The sequence below is a fragment of the Erpetoichthys calabaricus genome, chromosome 1 (assembly GCF_900747795.2).
Source record: "Erpetoichthys calabaricus chromosome 1, fErpCal1.3, whole genome shotgun sequence".
NCBI lineage: Eukaryota > Metazoa > Chordata > Cladistia > Polypteriformes > Polypteridae > Erpetoichthys > Erpetoichthys calabaricus.
Window position 1 is genome coordinate 276,515,470 of NC_041394.2, and position 17,932 is coordinate 276,533,401.

The window sequence follows — 17,932 nt, forward strand, 5'->3', positions numbered from 1 at the left end:
CTCCTTTAGGCAAGATGAAATCAGAAAGAAGGGGCCTGAGCTGCCTCGAAAGCTTGCATATTGTAATTGTTTTAGTAAGCCAGTAAAAGGTGTCATTTTGCTTGAGTTTTCATTGCATCCATAATGGCTAACACAACACCCCAGAACTACATCTTTGATTGTAACTGTAAACTTCTAGCTTTTATAAGCTTTTGACTACATTGAAAACAAAATCTTTGAATCGTGTCAGAACATTTTAATTGTCTCTGCCAAGGCTGTGCATTAGAGCAGGAAATGCTGACTGTGACAAAATAAAACACTAAAGAAAACATTATAAAACCTAAAAAAGCTATAAACTAACTAAGAGTTGCCAGTCTTTTCTGTGTTACATGTTTATTTATTGCACCTGTCTTGTACAACATCATTTATATTGACATATAAGCAGTTATCATATGTGGATAATCCTTTTGTATATCAATAACTTCTCTTATTCTGTGTCTTAAAAACAGTGTGCTTTGGTTGCTGTTAGGCCTAATGGCTAGAAACTTCTTCTACACTGAAAGGCATGGAAAAATGAATTAGAAATCTTACAGAATTATGTAATTCATGAAACATAAAAAAATAAATTAGGAACTTCAACAGATTAACTGTCAATGACAAAGACAGTAATTAAATAATTTATTGTTTAACGTCAGTAACTCAATTTTTCTCACTCACTCCATTTTTACAGCATAATGAGACTTTTGTGGCATATTGATTTGATTTTATTTCTATAGCATGCACTCTTTAATTAAAGTTTTTTAATTTTGAAACTCGAAGGTCAATGTGCATTGAACATCATACACATCTACATAAGAAAAAATGCTTTCATGTGATTTTTTTAAACCAGTCCTGGATGGGATGTTATCAGCCCCACCTAACTATCCTCATTTATATCACACCATTTTAATTCAAAATGAATGTGACGGCAACACCAATATTCTCAGACTATGCCGATATGAACACATGAGGGTTACATGTAAACTCAACACAGAAGAGAGTCAAAGTAGTATGCATTTGCATTTTGTGCTGGGTATATTAGAGATGGTCTCAAATGGGCATGTGCCATCTGTGTATCACACCCATAACAGGGCAGAATGTAGCAAGGACCACTTTCAACTTCCCAAGCTTTTAACCACTGCAATCTCCGGAAAAATATGCCTAAAATGCATCAGTTTGTGACCTTCCCCACCAAGGGAAATAAAATACTGGACCACTGCTACAGTAACATTAGAAACGCCTTTTCAGCTGAACCAAAACCTCATTTTGGAAAGTCTGATCACCTGGCGATCCGGCTTAAACCAGTTTATAACAAAAGGTTCAAGACAAAACCAGTCACAACCAGGACCGTCAATATCTGGACTGATGATGCAAAAGCTAGTCTGCAGGGCTGCTTAGAGGCCACAGACTGGAGCATTTTTAAAAAGGCCACTAACGATATTCATGAATATACAGAGACTGTGGGTGACTACATTAGCTGGTGCACGTGCATATGTTCCCCAACCAAAAACCTTGGTTTAATGGGGATATAAAACAGAAAATCAGGAAGCTGCAGGAGGCCTTCAAGTCAGAAGATCAAGTGGAGTATAAGAGAGCCCAATATGAGCTGAAGAAGTCCATCAGAGCAACAAAAGGGCTCACTCACAAAAACTTGAAGGCTATTACCTTAACCACAACATGCACAGCATGTGGCAGGGAATTCAATCTGTCACAAACTACAGGAGAACTATAACAACTACAGATCTCCGAGATGTCACCCTTCCAGACAGCCTAAACACCTTCTATGCCAGGTTCAACAGGCTGAATACAGACACACCCTCAAAGGCCCCCTGTGACCCCACAGACACTGCCTTTCAGGTGACACACACACAGGTCCTGAAAGCCCTGAAGAAGGTGAACCCCCACAAGGCGGTGGGACCCAATGGAGTTCTTCCCAGAATTTTGAGGGACTGTGGAGACCAATTAGCTGGTATGTATGCTGACATCTTCAACCTGTCATTATTCCAGGCAGTAGTCCCCCGTATTTTTAAATCCTCCACCATTTTACCAGTCCCCAAAAGATCGGACACATCTACTCTAAACGACTTCAGGCCAGTGGCACTCACACCAGTCGCTATGAGATGTCTAGAAAAACTGGTTCTCACGCACATCAACCATATGGTCCCGGACTCTGTTGACCCCCTCCAGTTTGCCTGCCGCCCCAATCGATCAGTGGATGATGCGGTAGCAATAGCCGTACATCACGTTCTGCAACACTTGGAAAGTAGCAGAACATATGCCAGGATGCTTTTCCTGGACTACAGTTCTGCTTTCAATACTATCCGCCCGGGAAAACTGATCAAGAAGCTGACAGACCTCAGCGTCCCAACTCCCACCTGCAACTGGATCCTGGACTTCTTGACAGATAGACCACAGGTGGTAAGAATAGGAGGACGGGTGTCTGCTGAGCTCACAGTTAGTACAGGATCCCCACAGGGCTGTTGCCTTAGCCCCAAACTTTTCCCTCTGTACACTTATGACTGTGTCTCCACCCAGGACAATATCATCATCATTAAATTCACTGATGATACCACCATCTTGGGGCTCATCAAGGCGGGGGATGAGTCAGGGTACAGGACCATGGTAAACAACATTCTTGTCTACGGAGAGGAGAATGACCTCATCCTCAACATAGATAAGACCAAAGAAATAATATTGGACTTCAGGAAGAATCATCCCCCTCTACAGCCTCTTATCATCAAAGGGACTGAGGTGGAGAGGGCCGAGAGCCAAAGATTCCTGGGATTGCAGGTTACATCAGACCTGAGCTGGACTCTTAACACCACAGCCACAGTGAAAAAAGCCCAGCAAAAGCTATATTTTATTCGGCTGCTCAGGAAAGCCGGTCTGAACCATCGCCCTCTCACCCAGACTGATAGAGAGCATTCTCACCACAGGCATCACTGTCTGGTATGGGAACACCACACAGGCAGAGAGGAAGGCTTTGCAAAGAGTCATAAAAACTGCGGAGAGGATCACAGGGATAAAACTAACTTCCATGGACTTTATGTATGCTCATCGTTGTTGGAAAAGACCAGAGGGAATTAACAGGGACTCACTCCATCCAGCTCACTCTCTGCTCAGACACAAAAACTGTACGTACAATCTGACACACAGCAGAGCGGACAGCATCATCACTTACAGAACAAGTTTTTTCAATAGCTTTTTCCCCGCTACAGTCAGACTGATGGCAAAACAAATTTATTGAATATGTGTAATAACCTCACGCTACCTCACTTCACTTATCATGTAAATGACGAGTGAAAAATGTGCAATATTTTAACTGGGCAATACCTACAATATATTGTATTTTTTTGTGAGTAGATATTACCACCTTTCTGTATAGTATTGGTATAATCTATATTATTTATTATTTTGTTTTACTGTTTTTTAATCTTTTTCTAAATGTTTTACTATGACTCGGACAGAGCTCTGCACAAGAATTCCAATGTGCTTTAACTGTTGGTTTTATGCACAAATGGCAAATAAAAGAACCTTGAACCTTGAAGCCTTTCTGTTCCATCTTAACAGGCTCCGCATACATTTGAGCACTGTTTATTGTATGTGCAATTTAACCCCAGTTAAATCATGCACTTTGTGGTTAGTGATATACATGCTGGTGTTTTTCTAAGAGATTTGAATGATTTGGTCCAGTCCAGTTAAACGCTCTGGATCACTGACTCGTTGATTCATCAGTTTATTAAATTTTTATCCCAGTCCTAGCACCAAACCCAGAAAACCTAAACCCCACAATAATGAAGAGTGCTGTATGGCTACAAAAGAGGAAAGTACAATGAAATCATGCTCTGCCAAAAAAAAAACTGTGATAACGTACTGTCTTTTGTGACCTTCATGTACATGTTAGAAAGAGCTCTTTAGAAATCACATCACTTCTGATTCACTGAGAGCTGCATAACAAGGGTGGTTTCCCAGAAGCAGCTCATTTACTGACTCATTCAGCATCTATTTCATTCCTGTCTGCTCTTAGCTTTTTGCGCACCACCCCTGCCTTGTATCTTTTACATGCATTTTTTAGTTTTCTGTGATTTGCATTTGGAGTTAGCATAGTGCATACATAGTTTATTTCAGAAAAATGTATCCGTACCTTAGCTATTTATTACCTTTGTGAATAATAGCTCATGGCTAAAACTAAGAAAAAATTCTATATAGATGTATAGTGTTTGCTTGTAAAGGTGTATAATTTCTGAGATGTCGCATCAAGTGATCTGAATGCATGTGCTCATATCATTACAAACCTGTAACACTAACTTTCATAAGTGAGTAAAACTGTATAGAACTGTATTTGGCCAGCCCTTTTATTTTGAGTCTAGAAAGGAACAAAAAAGGACATTAAACAGAATATACCAGTTGGCTAGATTCAAAAACTGAGCAGGGATGAATACTTCCTTTCAGGGAAGTTTTATAGTACCTCAAATAAGACAGTTTTAAGAGAAAATCTTTTTGGAATGTTTTGATGATGGCATGCATTTTAAAATACATTTATTCCATGTGAGGTTTTGTGGGTAACCATTCCTAATCGCATTTGGTACAACGCAGGAGCCAATGCTGGATAGGGCTGCCAGTTAATCACAGGGTTGGGATGCCCCAGGTGCCCAAAGCCATAGGCATCCTCTCTTTCCCAGGACATCATAACCGAGGATAAACTAGGGTAAGTGAGGACACAACAACAGTGAGAACACAACTGTTATGATGCAAAAGAATATGTTTATTACAAAAACAGAAAACTCAGTGTCTCTGTGCAGTTCAAATAAATATCTTTCAATAAATCCTTAGAAACAGTAGCTCTAGGAATAACCAATTTTAAACATTTAAAATCACAGTCCACCATACTTCCTCCTTTTGCCAGTAAACATTCCATCCCCTCTGCTCCCGCTGAACAATAAATCAGCAGACACAAGACCCTAAGGCCGGGTTTATACTTCACGTGATGCATGCTGCAGTGGACGCTCCTGCCACGCAAGCGTTTTAGTGTTTATACTTGTGTGCGTACTTTGCATACATCTGGAGGAATCCACCAGGTGGCAGTGCGAGATATTATCACGGTGAGAACATGTTCAGCTTCGCTGTGTTATGAATTGCCTGGAACACCCATTAAATTCCGATGACACCTTACCGCAATATCTCTGAAAAGGATGTTTATTGATTAAATCCAGGGATGTATCCATTCCAGCAAGCATTGGGAACGAGTGATAAACAATCCCTGGACGAGGCCTCGACTCATAGCAAGGTGAATACAAGCACACACATACACTAGCGTCATTTTAGCGGCACCAGATCCCCAAATCTGCATATCTTTGGAAGGAAACTGGAGCACACTGAGGAAATCCAGCAGGAAAACATGTAAACTCCAGGCAGGGAATATCAGCGATGTGACTCCCTGCAAGATGGCAGCACTAAAGCTCCGCCACTGTGTCACCCCCATGTGTGTAATTATTAACAGTATTCATTATTTAAACGAAATTACCGATTTATCTGTAAAATGTAATATACATACTTTAATGCTTTTCATCATGAAAGTGATATTAAGTATAAATCTAAGGATTCTAAATGTGCATAGAGTTGGAATATCATACATTTAATGTGTTCAGTGTGGCGATCTATTGCTGGCGATCCGCTGCTGTCAGGAGCAGAGGAAGCCCTAGAAAAAAACACGGCACAGAAGACGGTATGTGAGACTTTTAAAACGCATCGTGTCATTATGATTGGGAATATGTGACGCTTGAATATAAAAGCACCATGAATACATCTGTATGTCGGCATTTTGCTTCACCACATCGAACCATTTATCAAATATCGAAGCGTGCACACCGATCTCGTAGGATCCGCAAAGCAGCTTTCTGTCACATGTAGATAGTAAACAGAGACTCTGACGTCACATTCCAACTTTCAGCACACTGCGCCCCCCAAATTTTTGCTAGTACTGCAACTCGCGCACGCGTCACATTAATTTCTGAGGACCTGCTCAGAGGACGCATCAAATGAACGCTAAGAACGGTTCTGAGTGTGAAGTATAAACGAGCCCTAAGGGTGTCGATCTTCTTGGCTCTGTCCCATTCACATCATAGGCATTCACTGAGAGTTCCCTTGAGCACACTTTACTCAGTGTCCGCAGTGACCCTAGAGCCCTTGATTTCCCTCTGCATCTTCCCATCATCAACAGGAGTTGTTCCATCTCCTCAGAGCAGCACTCCTTGCTTACTACCCTTTCTTCCAGAGGATTAGCCCACTGTCACTCAGGTTCTCTTGCTGCTTTTTTGGACATATGCCTTCCTTTCTTTTCTGTTTTTCTTCCCTTCTCTTCCTTGACTCAGATCTTTTATAGAATAGTGTAGTTGCTGTGCTACCAACACTCAGCACTGCTAATGAAGCATTGTGTGCTGGTCTCTTAATCTCACATACTGTATGTACTTAAATTTCCCCCATTAACCACTCCATGCCAGTGGGGCAGTGGGGCAGCCACTGTATGTTATTTCATGATAGAGTGCAATTTGAATAAAAATAAACATTGTTATACAAACATAAAAAGAATAAAATATGCCATAAGTTTTTACTAATAATCAGTTTAAGAAGGTCACTTTTACTTAACAAGAAAACGTAAAGCATTTAGTCACTTAAATAGCCACTTGAGCATTTTCTATAATAAAGTGTTATATCACAAAATGAGCCAGAACATTTCCCCATATCCACACATTATTAGGTGCCAGTATGGAGTCCTTAAATAACATTTGTATGTTTAGAATGTTGAAGGAAAACAGAGTACTCACAAAACAACCCACATAAATATAGGTAGATTGTGAAAATTTCACAAAGACAGTGAGTGAATGTCCTGGAACGCAGATCCATAAAGCCATGAAGCAGCTTTACTAAGTATACTATGTATACTGAACCCTGCAGTATAATAGTTTAAACTTTTATAAGGTTTTAAAAAATATATCAAATCCTTAACCTTGTCTAGAATTTATTGTCAATGAGGAGGACAAATCAAAGGTGGTAAACTAGCTCTATTAAGCAGATGATCAGTCAGAATCAAGAGGATGGCAGCATAATTGCTATGGTGGGGCTGAATGTCAAGCTAGAATGTTTCAAGCACATTATTTTTTCCTTACATTTTGCATTAGATGAGAAGAAACAGCACATTTGTTTCTCTACAGAAAGGAATATTTAACATTGAGTTTAAACTAGGCAGAAAAACCAAGGATGGGAGTTTTCAAAACAGGAAACGACCTAGCTTGATTGAGGGTTGCAAGAAATGAGATACACTAACTGGACAGATCAAGGTCAAACAAAAGGATAATAAGGGCAGGTGGATAAAGACGCACCCACTGAATATAGGAATAACATCAAAGAGAGTTCTCTGAGGAGAAAAAAGAGAGCTGAAGTACTAATGAACTGCAGCTGAAAAAGATGTCGTTTTCCATTTGGGAAAAATCTTGAAGAGTTAGCCTGACTATTTCCTGAAGCAAAGAAATGAGGTAAAAGGATACTGGCATAATCTAATTCCCATTTAATTCAATGTTAACAATTCAGTTTTATGCAAGATGCAGCAAGTGTCATCATAGCTAACATTGTTATGACTTTCAAAAATATTTCCTTGTGTGAAATTGGCCCTAGTTTGTGTATCCCTGCCTTATGCCCAGTGGATCCTTGGGACAAATGGGTTAGGAAAATGGATGGATGTCAGTAAATGAATAGTAAAATTAAGTTTAAAAATAAATTCCTTCTATTATTTTAAGCCTCAAGTCATTTCAGTCATACTTAGTTATTCTTGTAGCCAGACACTTCCACCTAAATGTCAGGTCCAAGCAAAACCAGAAGTGTTGTGCTGTAAACATGATAGGTACTACACATTAATGAATATTCTGGTATCATGAGAGTTTTTGGGTTTGCTTTTTCCAGCGAACAAGGAAACATAGCAAATTACTTCTGTGCCAACACCCATGACATTTATAAATAGCCAATCCTAAATCATTGAGTTGGTAATTTTACGTAAGGTTGGGAGACGTGTTTGTATTTGGTCCACACAAATACAGTAGGTGCACACTAGGGTACACTGCTGGGTATATGTGCATGCTTGCTTGAGGCTTCATGGCCGGCCAAGTTACATGCTCTACTGTTGCTTGAACTTTGTTTCTAAAGTCAGAACCTCTGCTTACTTTGAGAAACTAGTTTCTCTTACGATTTTATTTTAGCCTAGATTTTAACTTTGATTTTGACTTTGTTTTGTTTAATGGTTCCTGCTTGCGAGTTCTATAGTTTTGGTTACTGATTTCCTAAACCTTTTTGCACTGAATTCTGATGACTTCCATTTTCATTGCTTTGTTCAATAATCCTATGCCTCACTCTTTTTTTATTTTTTGTGAAACTGAAGCTACAAAAAAAAAACACAATTCAAAAAGTGGAATTTTAACAGTTTCTTAAAATGTACCACAGTATTAGCCTGGCATATCTCTACTGTTAAAGTTAAAGAACATCTCACCACTTCTTTTAAGCTTAGCTCTTGGAATTGTAAGCAGGCCGCTACTAGAAGATCTAAGATATTGAAAGAAGTGTGAAAGATGCCCCGGACACAGGCAGACACTGAGACACACGATGTCCAAACACACATGTTTATTTTCTGCACAACAACACTGCCACAACAGCTCTGTCCTTTTTACTTCTCTCAAGTCATCTTGCCTTCACTGCCGCCTCCACTCCTCTCTTGCAAGCTCCGTCTTCTTCCACCCGACTCTAGCTTCCCGAGTGGAGTGAGGCGGCCCCCTTTATACTGCACCCAGAAATGCCCCAGGTGCTTCCTAATTAACATTCGGCAGCACTTCCGGGTGTGGCGGAAGTGCTGCATGCGAGTTCAGCTCCTTTTCTGGCAGTATGCCAAGGCTCTGGAGCTGTCCAGGCGCCCCCAGGCAGTGGCCACGGACCCCCACAAGGTTGAAATTCCAACATCCTTATCCGTGGCCCTGATGCTATCCAGGGGTGCTGCCCTCTTGCGCCCCAGGGAAGATATTGCCCCTCTCCCAGTCCTTCCTTTTTCCAAGTGTCCTGGTGGGGCAAGGTCCCTAGTCGTCTACCACAGAAGCAAGATTATTTAAGGCTTTATACACCATTAGTACAATTTTAAAGTAAATTCTAAAAAGACACAGACAATCAATGTAACAATGCTAAAACTGATTATATGTGGTTGAGCAAACACACAAAATGTCAGAACCCATAAAAATTTACTTTGAAAATGGTGGCAAAAATGACATCATAAGAGTACAAATGTACAAATAACAAATGATTAAATATAAATGTATCGTTAACTTCTTCATTCTGGATTAGTGTTGAAACAGAAGAATAAATGAACAATTTGCAGTGGATTCAGAGAGTTTTCAGACTCCTTCACTTTCTACACACTTTATTGTGTTGTGGATTTCATTTTAAATGAATACATTTTTGCTCATCAGTCTATGTTTAATAACCCATAATGACAAGGTGAAAACATGTTTTCATAAGATTTACACATTTATTAAAAAATCGAAAACTGAAGTCTCTCATTCATGTAAGTATTCAAACCCTTAAATCTCAAGCCTTCTTGGGTAAGTCTCTTCAAGATTGCACACCTGGATTATGGCATTTTATTCAGTTCTTCCAGTCAGATCCTCTCCAGACCTGTTAGATTAAATAGGAAGCGTCGGTAAATTACCAAATTACCATCTTCAACTGTCTCCACAGGTACTCAATGAGGGAAGTCTGGACTTTGGCTGTGCCACTCAAAGACAGTCAGAGACTTGTTCTGAAGCCACTCTAGCTTTGCCATGCTCCAGCATCGGTCATGGCTTGGGTTTTGTGGTGGCATGCTGTGTGAATTATGGGATCTTATATACACATGTGTGTGCATTTCTAAACTATTTCCAATCATTCAACTTGCCACAGGTGGATGCCAGTCAAGCTCTAGACACATCCCAAGGATTATTAAAGGAAACAGTATGCACCTGATCACAATTTGGAGTGCCACAGCAACAGGTCTGAATACTTACATGAATGAGTGATTTCAGCTTTTGATTTTTAATACATTTGCAAGCCTTCCTGAAAACATGTTTTCACTTTGTCATTATAGGTTATTAAGCATAGATCGATAGGCAAAAATGTCAAATTTATCTATTTAAATCTACAGAAAGTGGAGGGTTCTGAATACCTTATGAGTCCACTGTATGTCATTATGCAAGATGACAAATTCATAAAAATTTATTTTTCATATGTCTGCTGATTTGCTCAATATAATAATTTACTTCAATTGCAAATGATTGTACTAATTCTTTACAGTATACAAGAGTTTGTAGATATATGTTTAAGCTCCTAATTCTATATTCTACAATATTCTGAGTATAGTTAGTAAATTTTCAGATGACACTAAACATTGAATGGATAACAAATACTGAGGAAGGTGCAAAAATAATTCAAAAAAGAAATGGAATAAGTTGTAAAATGGTGCAAATGGTTGGAAAATGCAGTTTTGTGTTAAAAGCTCATAGTGCTACACACAGGCAAATTTTTCATTAATTATAAATCAAAACACTATTTTACAGTGATTACAGGGATTTATATTGAAACCCTATTCTAGCCTAGACAGTGTGCACAAATAGTTTAAAAGACTGTTAAAAGGTTAAGTTCTATTGTAAAAACAATTTAATATAAATCAAAGGACATTAAGCTCCGATTGTTTAATGCACTAGTGAAATTGCAATTGATGTACATGCTTGCAGTTCTGGTCACCACTCTACAAAAAAATACATAGCTACTCTGTAAGTCATGCAGAGGGAAATCAACCAAGTGTATCCCAGAACTAGAGAGTGTGCATGACTCTGACAAGTCCAAGAAATTAACCTTTTCAGACTTAAGTACAAAGGCTACATTGAAAGCTGATCCGGGTCATAAAAAATTTCAAAGGTGTTGATGAAATTGATTCAGCGGAATTCTTTTGACTAAATAGGGAAATACCAAGAATTAGGACTGATTACATTTTTAGTTATTTATTACTTAGTTTTCAGCAGCCCATACATAATATATGGCATACAAAAAGACCTTTTGCAAACATAATATATTTTAATAAAGATAAGAATAATGGTATCATGTTCAGGTATTTGTTATTTTATGTAATTAAGACAACAGACTTGGGCAGTGGTCATTGCTTCTATTTCATAGCTCTGGAGGCCTATTTATGAATACCACCCCAGTTACCACCATGAGGAAAGGTTTCTATGTTTTCCTCTTGTCTGTTTATTATCCAGATACTGTAGCTTTTCTTGTACATCCCAAACATATATGTGTTAGGCAAACTGACAAATCTAATTTTGCCTTATGAGAGTGAATATGATTGTGTGCAAGATACTGCGTGTTAGGCTGACATCAAAACCATGGCTGGTCCTGCCCATTGTTGCTGATGTCTGCACAGGCTCTTGGCTGCCCAAAACTATATACTTGGGATAGAAGCTGGGTGGATGGATTAATATGCCGCCCCCCTTTAGTGACTAAAGACAGTGGGATTTATTATGTAGAGGTCATACTGTGCTCTAACTCCAGTTTAATTTTTGGTTGGGGCTTATCCTAAATAAAAATGTGCCCATTAATGCCAAGGTGTACATTAAATAGTCAGATTTCAAGTTGTCTTAAATGGGTGGTTCACCCTGTGTTTGGGTGGCTCCTCCTTAAGAAGCCTGATTTCTCGTGACAGTACAAAAGAAACAAAAAAACACAGTGTTTGCACCTTTTCCTCCTTCATTCCTGTCAGCATATGGTTCCATTTCCACATACCTGTAGCTGAAAGATTGGTTTCAGGAAATAAATAAATCTACAAGCTTGTTAGATCCTATTCAAGTATTTTTGTGGATGATGTAAAAGAAAATAAAGAAGTTAATGTATTTATAATTAAATAGTACTAGCTTTTGAGAGCAATGGATTTCTCTAACCAAATATGCACTGACCTCACAATTTGCAACCTGCTATAACACTTGAAAATAAAAATCCTGCTTCATGCATTTTATTATATACTTGTAATGCTATACTTGATGCTCAGAATTTATTGTGTGGTTGTGAGAAGCAATATCATGCAATGCCTGTCTAGCATATTTATATCTCCAAGGAACTCACATCAGGCTGTGAGTTGCCGCTTTAGTGATTACTGAGATTCCCCCATCAATTAGTAACTATTAAAACACTCCCTCAAACTGGAATCATCCAAGACAGAGAGGATAGGAGGTATACTCTAAGATGACAGGGGGCTTTTACTCCCAAAGTGCACTGTCTGAACATGAATGCTTTCATGGTTGCCTGATTAAAAATGTGGATGTCCAAATTAGTTAAAGATAAAACAGACTGAGATATTAGAGGAAGGGATTCATTCTGTCATCTTTAGGACAGAGATAAATGTATTTCTCTTAGTGACAGGTTTGTTTGTGTACTGTTTTGTGTTATTTTATTTCTAGCTAGAATATGACTTTTAACTGAATCTATGGTCATGTGAGAAGGTTCTGCAGTGATGTATTTAATAATATTGTGCCATTGCACTTGCATGGTTGTGTGTTCATATATACTGTAAGAGTTTTAGTGCATATGTAATGCGGAACCCTTTACAGGAAACTATTTTTGAATTTTTTTTTTTTGTTGTTTTTTGTTTTTTTTTAGCAAAACTAGCAAGAAAAGTACATCCTTGCAACTCTATTGTATTCCACAGAAGAATATACTATAAAGTGACAACTTTTTGTGAGCTTGGTTCCTTCTACTGACACAAAATGAAATCCTTTTACAGAGTTGCTGCTATAATCCTCTTGCACTTTTTCATACAATATTTAACAAGTAGAAAGATGAGTTTTTGGACATGATGATTTTAGAACTGAAGCCACTTCAGGCTGACACCTAACAGCCTGGCTTCAGTGAACCACTTGGATGGGAGCCCAGGAGCACCATTATCATTGTAAATGTATTCCTTTAGAGCCTGACAGTATGTTCACTTTGCTTTGAAGATAAACCCAGAAGTCTTTGTGAAAGCCTGCATTTGTTATTGGACATTCTAATTCCAATACTGTGTGCATTAAACACAAGAAATGATGGAAGGTCTTTTTTTTCTGGTTGAGCATTTTTAGTGTCAGAATGTGGCTCTGTTAGGGAGGGGTTGTGCTGTCATTTACAGTATCTTTCTAAAGGGGGCGTTTAAATGTATTAAAATAGCATAATGGTTGCATTCTCCTTCACCCTGTAAAAAAAGAAAGGTAACAGATGGATGAACTGATTTGTTTGTTTTTAGCAGTATGTGGGAAGAAAATCTTATATTTAAAAATCTAATACATGATACTTAAAGTCATTCTTTAGGCATTTAAAAATATTTCTTTCTCTGTCTAAGCCTGTCTGTTAATAAACCCTGTAAGAAGTACTTGATAGCATAGTTCTAAAATCATCATGTCCAAAAACTATCACCACAAGCACCGAGTATCTGCCTTTTGTATTCACATAGCTCTTTCACTTTATAAGCACTACAGTATTGCCCCTCCCTATAATAGTGTAGTTTTAGTCAGCTGGGCCAACCCCAGCTTTCCTTCTACCCTAGTTACTATGGCAACTACAATGAATGTTTGAATTCAGCATTGTGTTAAGGCCTGGGAATTCTCTGGCTTGCTCTCTCTCTCTCTCTCTCTCTTCCTCCACCTCCCTCCCCCTACCTGATTTTATTCAGTAGGCTATGGAATCAAATTTTTTGTAATCGGCTTTTAAGAATGAACTTTGCAGCTTTGGCAATCTGTTTTCTGCAGTCAAGCTTATCGTTTGCAGTTTTGCATTAACTACTTGACCAAACAGCTTAATTGAGCACAACTGACTAATGGAAAGGAAAGCACACAGGATTGTGTATTTTTTATCATGCATTCTCAAGATCAAGATTTTGTATGATTTATGGTTTTCTGAAGCTATCAGGGTCACACCGAGGACAAGATAATGGCCTAGTTGTGAATATCAGTGCCAAGGATTTTGCTACAGCTTAGTGCCTTCATTTTTATAATAAGCAGGTACAGCATTCAAAAGCCCAAAATGTCAAGGAAAGCATATTTCTGCCAGCATGGGAGATATGAAGCATACATGATCTTATTTACTGCTAAAAGCCATGTCAAATTAATTTCATCCAATGTATTTTATTGCAAAAGTTTTCTGTTTCTTGACCAAACATTAATAACTATTATTGCGATATGTAATCCATGATTTAAACTACACATGCAGAAAGCTATCTCTTATAGTGTGAGATTTAAGGGGAGGAAAAAAAGAGAAGAAAATGAAAAAAACTGCCTCATCTCGTAGCCTAAATAAGCTGTTACAGCAGTGCGAGACCTCCTTATCTCCGGAATACGATGAGATCAAAGCAGTAGAGAAAAAGTGGCACCTTCATGTCGGAAGCACACGAAAGATTTTTGGAAAGACATCCAAAGTCTCTTCAATTTTTATTCCAGCTCCTCCACCCCCAAAAAGAGCACCCAGTACAACCCTGACACTGCGCTCCAAATCCATGACAGCAGAGCTAGAAGAACTGGGTAAGTCGTTCATTTTCATTCTTGTCAATTGCTTCCTTTGAAACATGTTCCTCTTTTCACTACCAGACTTTTGGTTTGAACTTCAATATATTTTAAACATTCTAAGGCACATTTGTTCATTACTTCAGAGGAATACAAAAGAGCTGGATTGTACAGAATGTATAGTAGTGTGAATGCAGTTCAATTTGAGTTGCAATATGCAGAATCCTAAGAATTAATACTATATGCAGTATATGTTGCTATTTGCAACTGTGCTTTAATTTCTTGATGTGGTGTTACAAAATGTGAGCAAATAACTGTTTTTCTTAACATCAATATAAAAATATTCTGCCAAAACTGTAATACAGATTATGTGAGTGCTTGTTCTTTCTTCCATATTCAGATGAAGTGTATGCTCATAATGATATTAAAAATGCAATACTGTAAATTTATTTTATAACTTATCCATTAGTTGTAATTAACAATACTATTAAAATAAGAGATATATCCGAAAATGATTTCATACATTGTCAATGAAACTTTATGCAGAACCAGTGTTATTTTGAAAATCCTTTAGAAGGGAATTGAGCAGTTATATTTTTCAAACATTTTCAGGTTTTCCCACAGAGTGCTTTGTAAAACATGAAAGAGATCTGGCTGACAGTATTTAGAGAGTGCTGGCTATCTACTAGCCAATACCATTCTTCTAAATGAAATTAGCTAAGATGGATTCAAAAGTGAAAGCACTCTTTTTTAAATCTTACACATTAAATATAATATACCTTATATTTTGCACATTTCCCCCCTAATTATTTAAATATTACTATTCTTTTCTAAGAAATGTGTTCCTTTAAGGATGACATACCACAATTATTTGACACTTTAATCCTATCTGCTGCTTATTTTTCTTAACTTTTTAGGACAGCCTCCTTTAAGGTTGCATAGTTAGGGTATTGATATAGGGAAAAATATCAAGTTCATTTGGACCAGCTTGACAAAGCAATTTGCTTCAGCACCATCAAATGGATTGGTCCTGTTTTTTTCCCATAGCTTATAATAGAATCAGTCAGAATGGCACTGCCTGTAGTTTCTTGTTTCTAGACAAGCAGCTTAGCAAAGTTAAATCTCAATTCATCAACTTGCAATTTATCACATTTTGCTTATTTTGCCTTGACTGTCCCTTTAATCAAGAAGGATTGCCCAATAAATACATGGCTATCTGTTTTCTTGAGTGGTATTGTATAATCAAATAGCCTTTTTAAATTTATTTTTGTGCAAGCGTCCGCAAGAAGGAGAAGAGGGGGTGAGTCTTAAAGTTATACCTCCACATTTGTAAGCATTCATGCATTTTGCTTTTTATCATTAGCTTGTTCCAAGTAAACACGTTTAAGTTAAAACATTTTTGTTATTACTATTATTTCTTGGTTAAATTTTAATTACATGAAAAGGATACAGAAATTAATGTATAGTATACTTAATATTTATATATATATGTGTTTGTATGTATTTAAAAATGTATACAAATATATGTATGATCTCTTAGTGGTACAGTGGTTAGTGCTACTGTTTGATGGGTTATCTCAAGGTACTGTGGTTTTCCTCCCACGTTGTAAAGATGTGCAGGTTTGGTTGATTGATGGCTATAAATTGGTCCTTTATGAATGTGTTCAGAAGTGCTTCCTTCAATGGATATGTGCATCCCATGCAGGGTTAGTATTTATCTTGTGCCTGACACTTTTGGAATAGATTCTTTCTTCATGTGACCCTTGCATTTGTTATTATTAATGGATATGTATGTATACATGTGTATATAGTGGATATCAAAATCATTTCAAATGTCAGAACTAAGGCTTTGAAGGTTAGTAATGTGGGTACAAGATATTATTAAAGGGAAAAAAGTCAGACATGAATTATTGTGATGTTACCCGTTATAATAACAAAAGTTGAAGTTTTACTTACTATTTTGAACAATTCAGTCAATCAGTAAATCATTATTTTATTTTATAAGCACCATCACAAAGGCCCTTTATATAGCAAACAATAAAACTCTTTAAAATAAACAGTAAATGCAAACCTTTCATTTACTTGTAGAATTATAAACAAAAGAGTCCATAGTCAAAAGACAATACAATAAATTGAAAGCTTTAAATGACAGTGTAGTAGAATGTGGATAAGTACAGGTGTTACTAGCAGATTGAAACAGATTACAGCTACAGCCAAGTAGATTAAAATGGAAGAAGAGACAAGTCTTATGTGAGACTTGAATGAATCTACCAATGGACCTTAACAAACACACCTAAGGAGAGATTTTCATAGAGTAGGTGCCTCAAACCTGAACAAGAACTTATGAATAGTTTAAGAACAGTCCTTTAGATTTATTGTAAGGTTTGAGTCTGAAAATCCAGGTTGTCTGTCAGGTAATAATTGTGTTATTATGGTGTTGACATTAACAGTTTTGTAATTAAGAAGGGGGAGCCTTAAGCATAATCTGACAGCATACAGTAGTGAGAGTTTTGATATCCACTGTATGTGTTTAAAATATAGATAAAGAGAGAAGGATTATAGTATAATATATATAATATAGACATTATAATATGGCATTCATATGCGCTCACAGAAAAGTTGGATGATATTCTTTCTGCCCAAGAACCATCCTTAAGACCTGAAGTTGCAGAGGCAGACTATAGAGCCGCCACGGTGAAACAGAGGCCCACCAGCAGGCGAATAACACCAGCAGAGATCACCGTAAGTAAATAAAAATTACATATTAGAGAATAACTTATTTGTGTGTCTTTCATCTCATTGTAAGAATATATTTTCAGTGAATTATACTTTTGGAATAAGGAGTTATTAATTAAACATGTTATGTACCTACAATGAAATCTAAGTTGAATATATTATGATTTATGACTTTAATGTGAGTAATCCAGTTAAAAAAAGGCCAACTATTTTTGGTAATTACTATATACTGTGAAGAAGCCATGTTTATTACAAACAGTTAATTACCTTTTTTTTTTTATTAATTTTGATATCGGAACACGCAAAAGCACCAGAATGTAAATCATTTTTGATGTTTAACATTTATTGAAGGGAGTATGCAGCAGTATTATTATATCACAATTCAAATTATACTTTAACTGATAAGAACTAGCAGTCCTGGACTACTTTAACTACTTTTATCTATTTAGAAATTTTTAAGAAAGGTGATATATTTAGTTTATCTGTTCTTTGATACATCTGCAACATACATGCCTCAGGACATGCCTTTTTATTCATTAGTTGGAAAACAAATTAGTTCAGTCAGGAAAACCAGGAGCCAGAAATAAATG

At 37.3% G+C, this 17,932-nt stretch overlaps 1 protein-coding gene across 14 annotated transcripts in view; it reads left to right on the forward strand.

Moving 5' to 3' along the window:
- The window catches only part of shank3a (SH3 and multiple ankyrin repeat domains 3a), a 1,882,192-nt gene that overhangs the window by 1,788,890 nt on the left and 75,370 nt on the right, over positions 1–17,932 (forward strand). For 10 of the 14 annotated variants that reach the window (XM_051931529.1, XM_051931540.1, XM_051931542.1 and 7 more), the window contains 3 exons: positions 14,544–14,624; positions 15,883–15,906; positions 17,221–17,348. In XM_051931529.1, coding sequence (XP_051787489.1) covers positions 14,544–14,624; positions 15,883–15,906; positions 17,221–17,348 — 233 coding nt within the window. The remainder of the gene's footprint in view (positions 1–14,543; positions 14,625–15,882; positions 15,907–17,220; positions 17,349–17,932) is intronic. The other 4 variants (XM_051931515.1, XM_051931524.1, XM_051931521.1 and 1 more) reach the window with 3 other exon arrangements.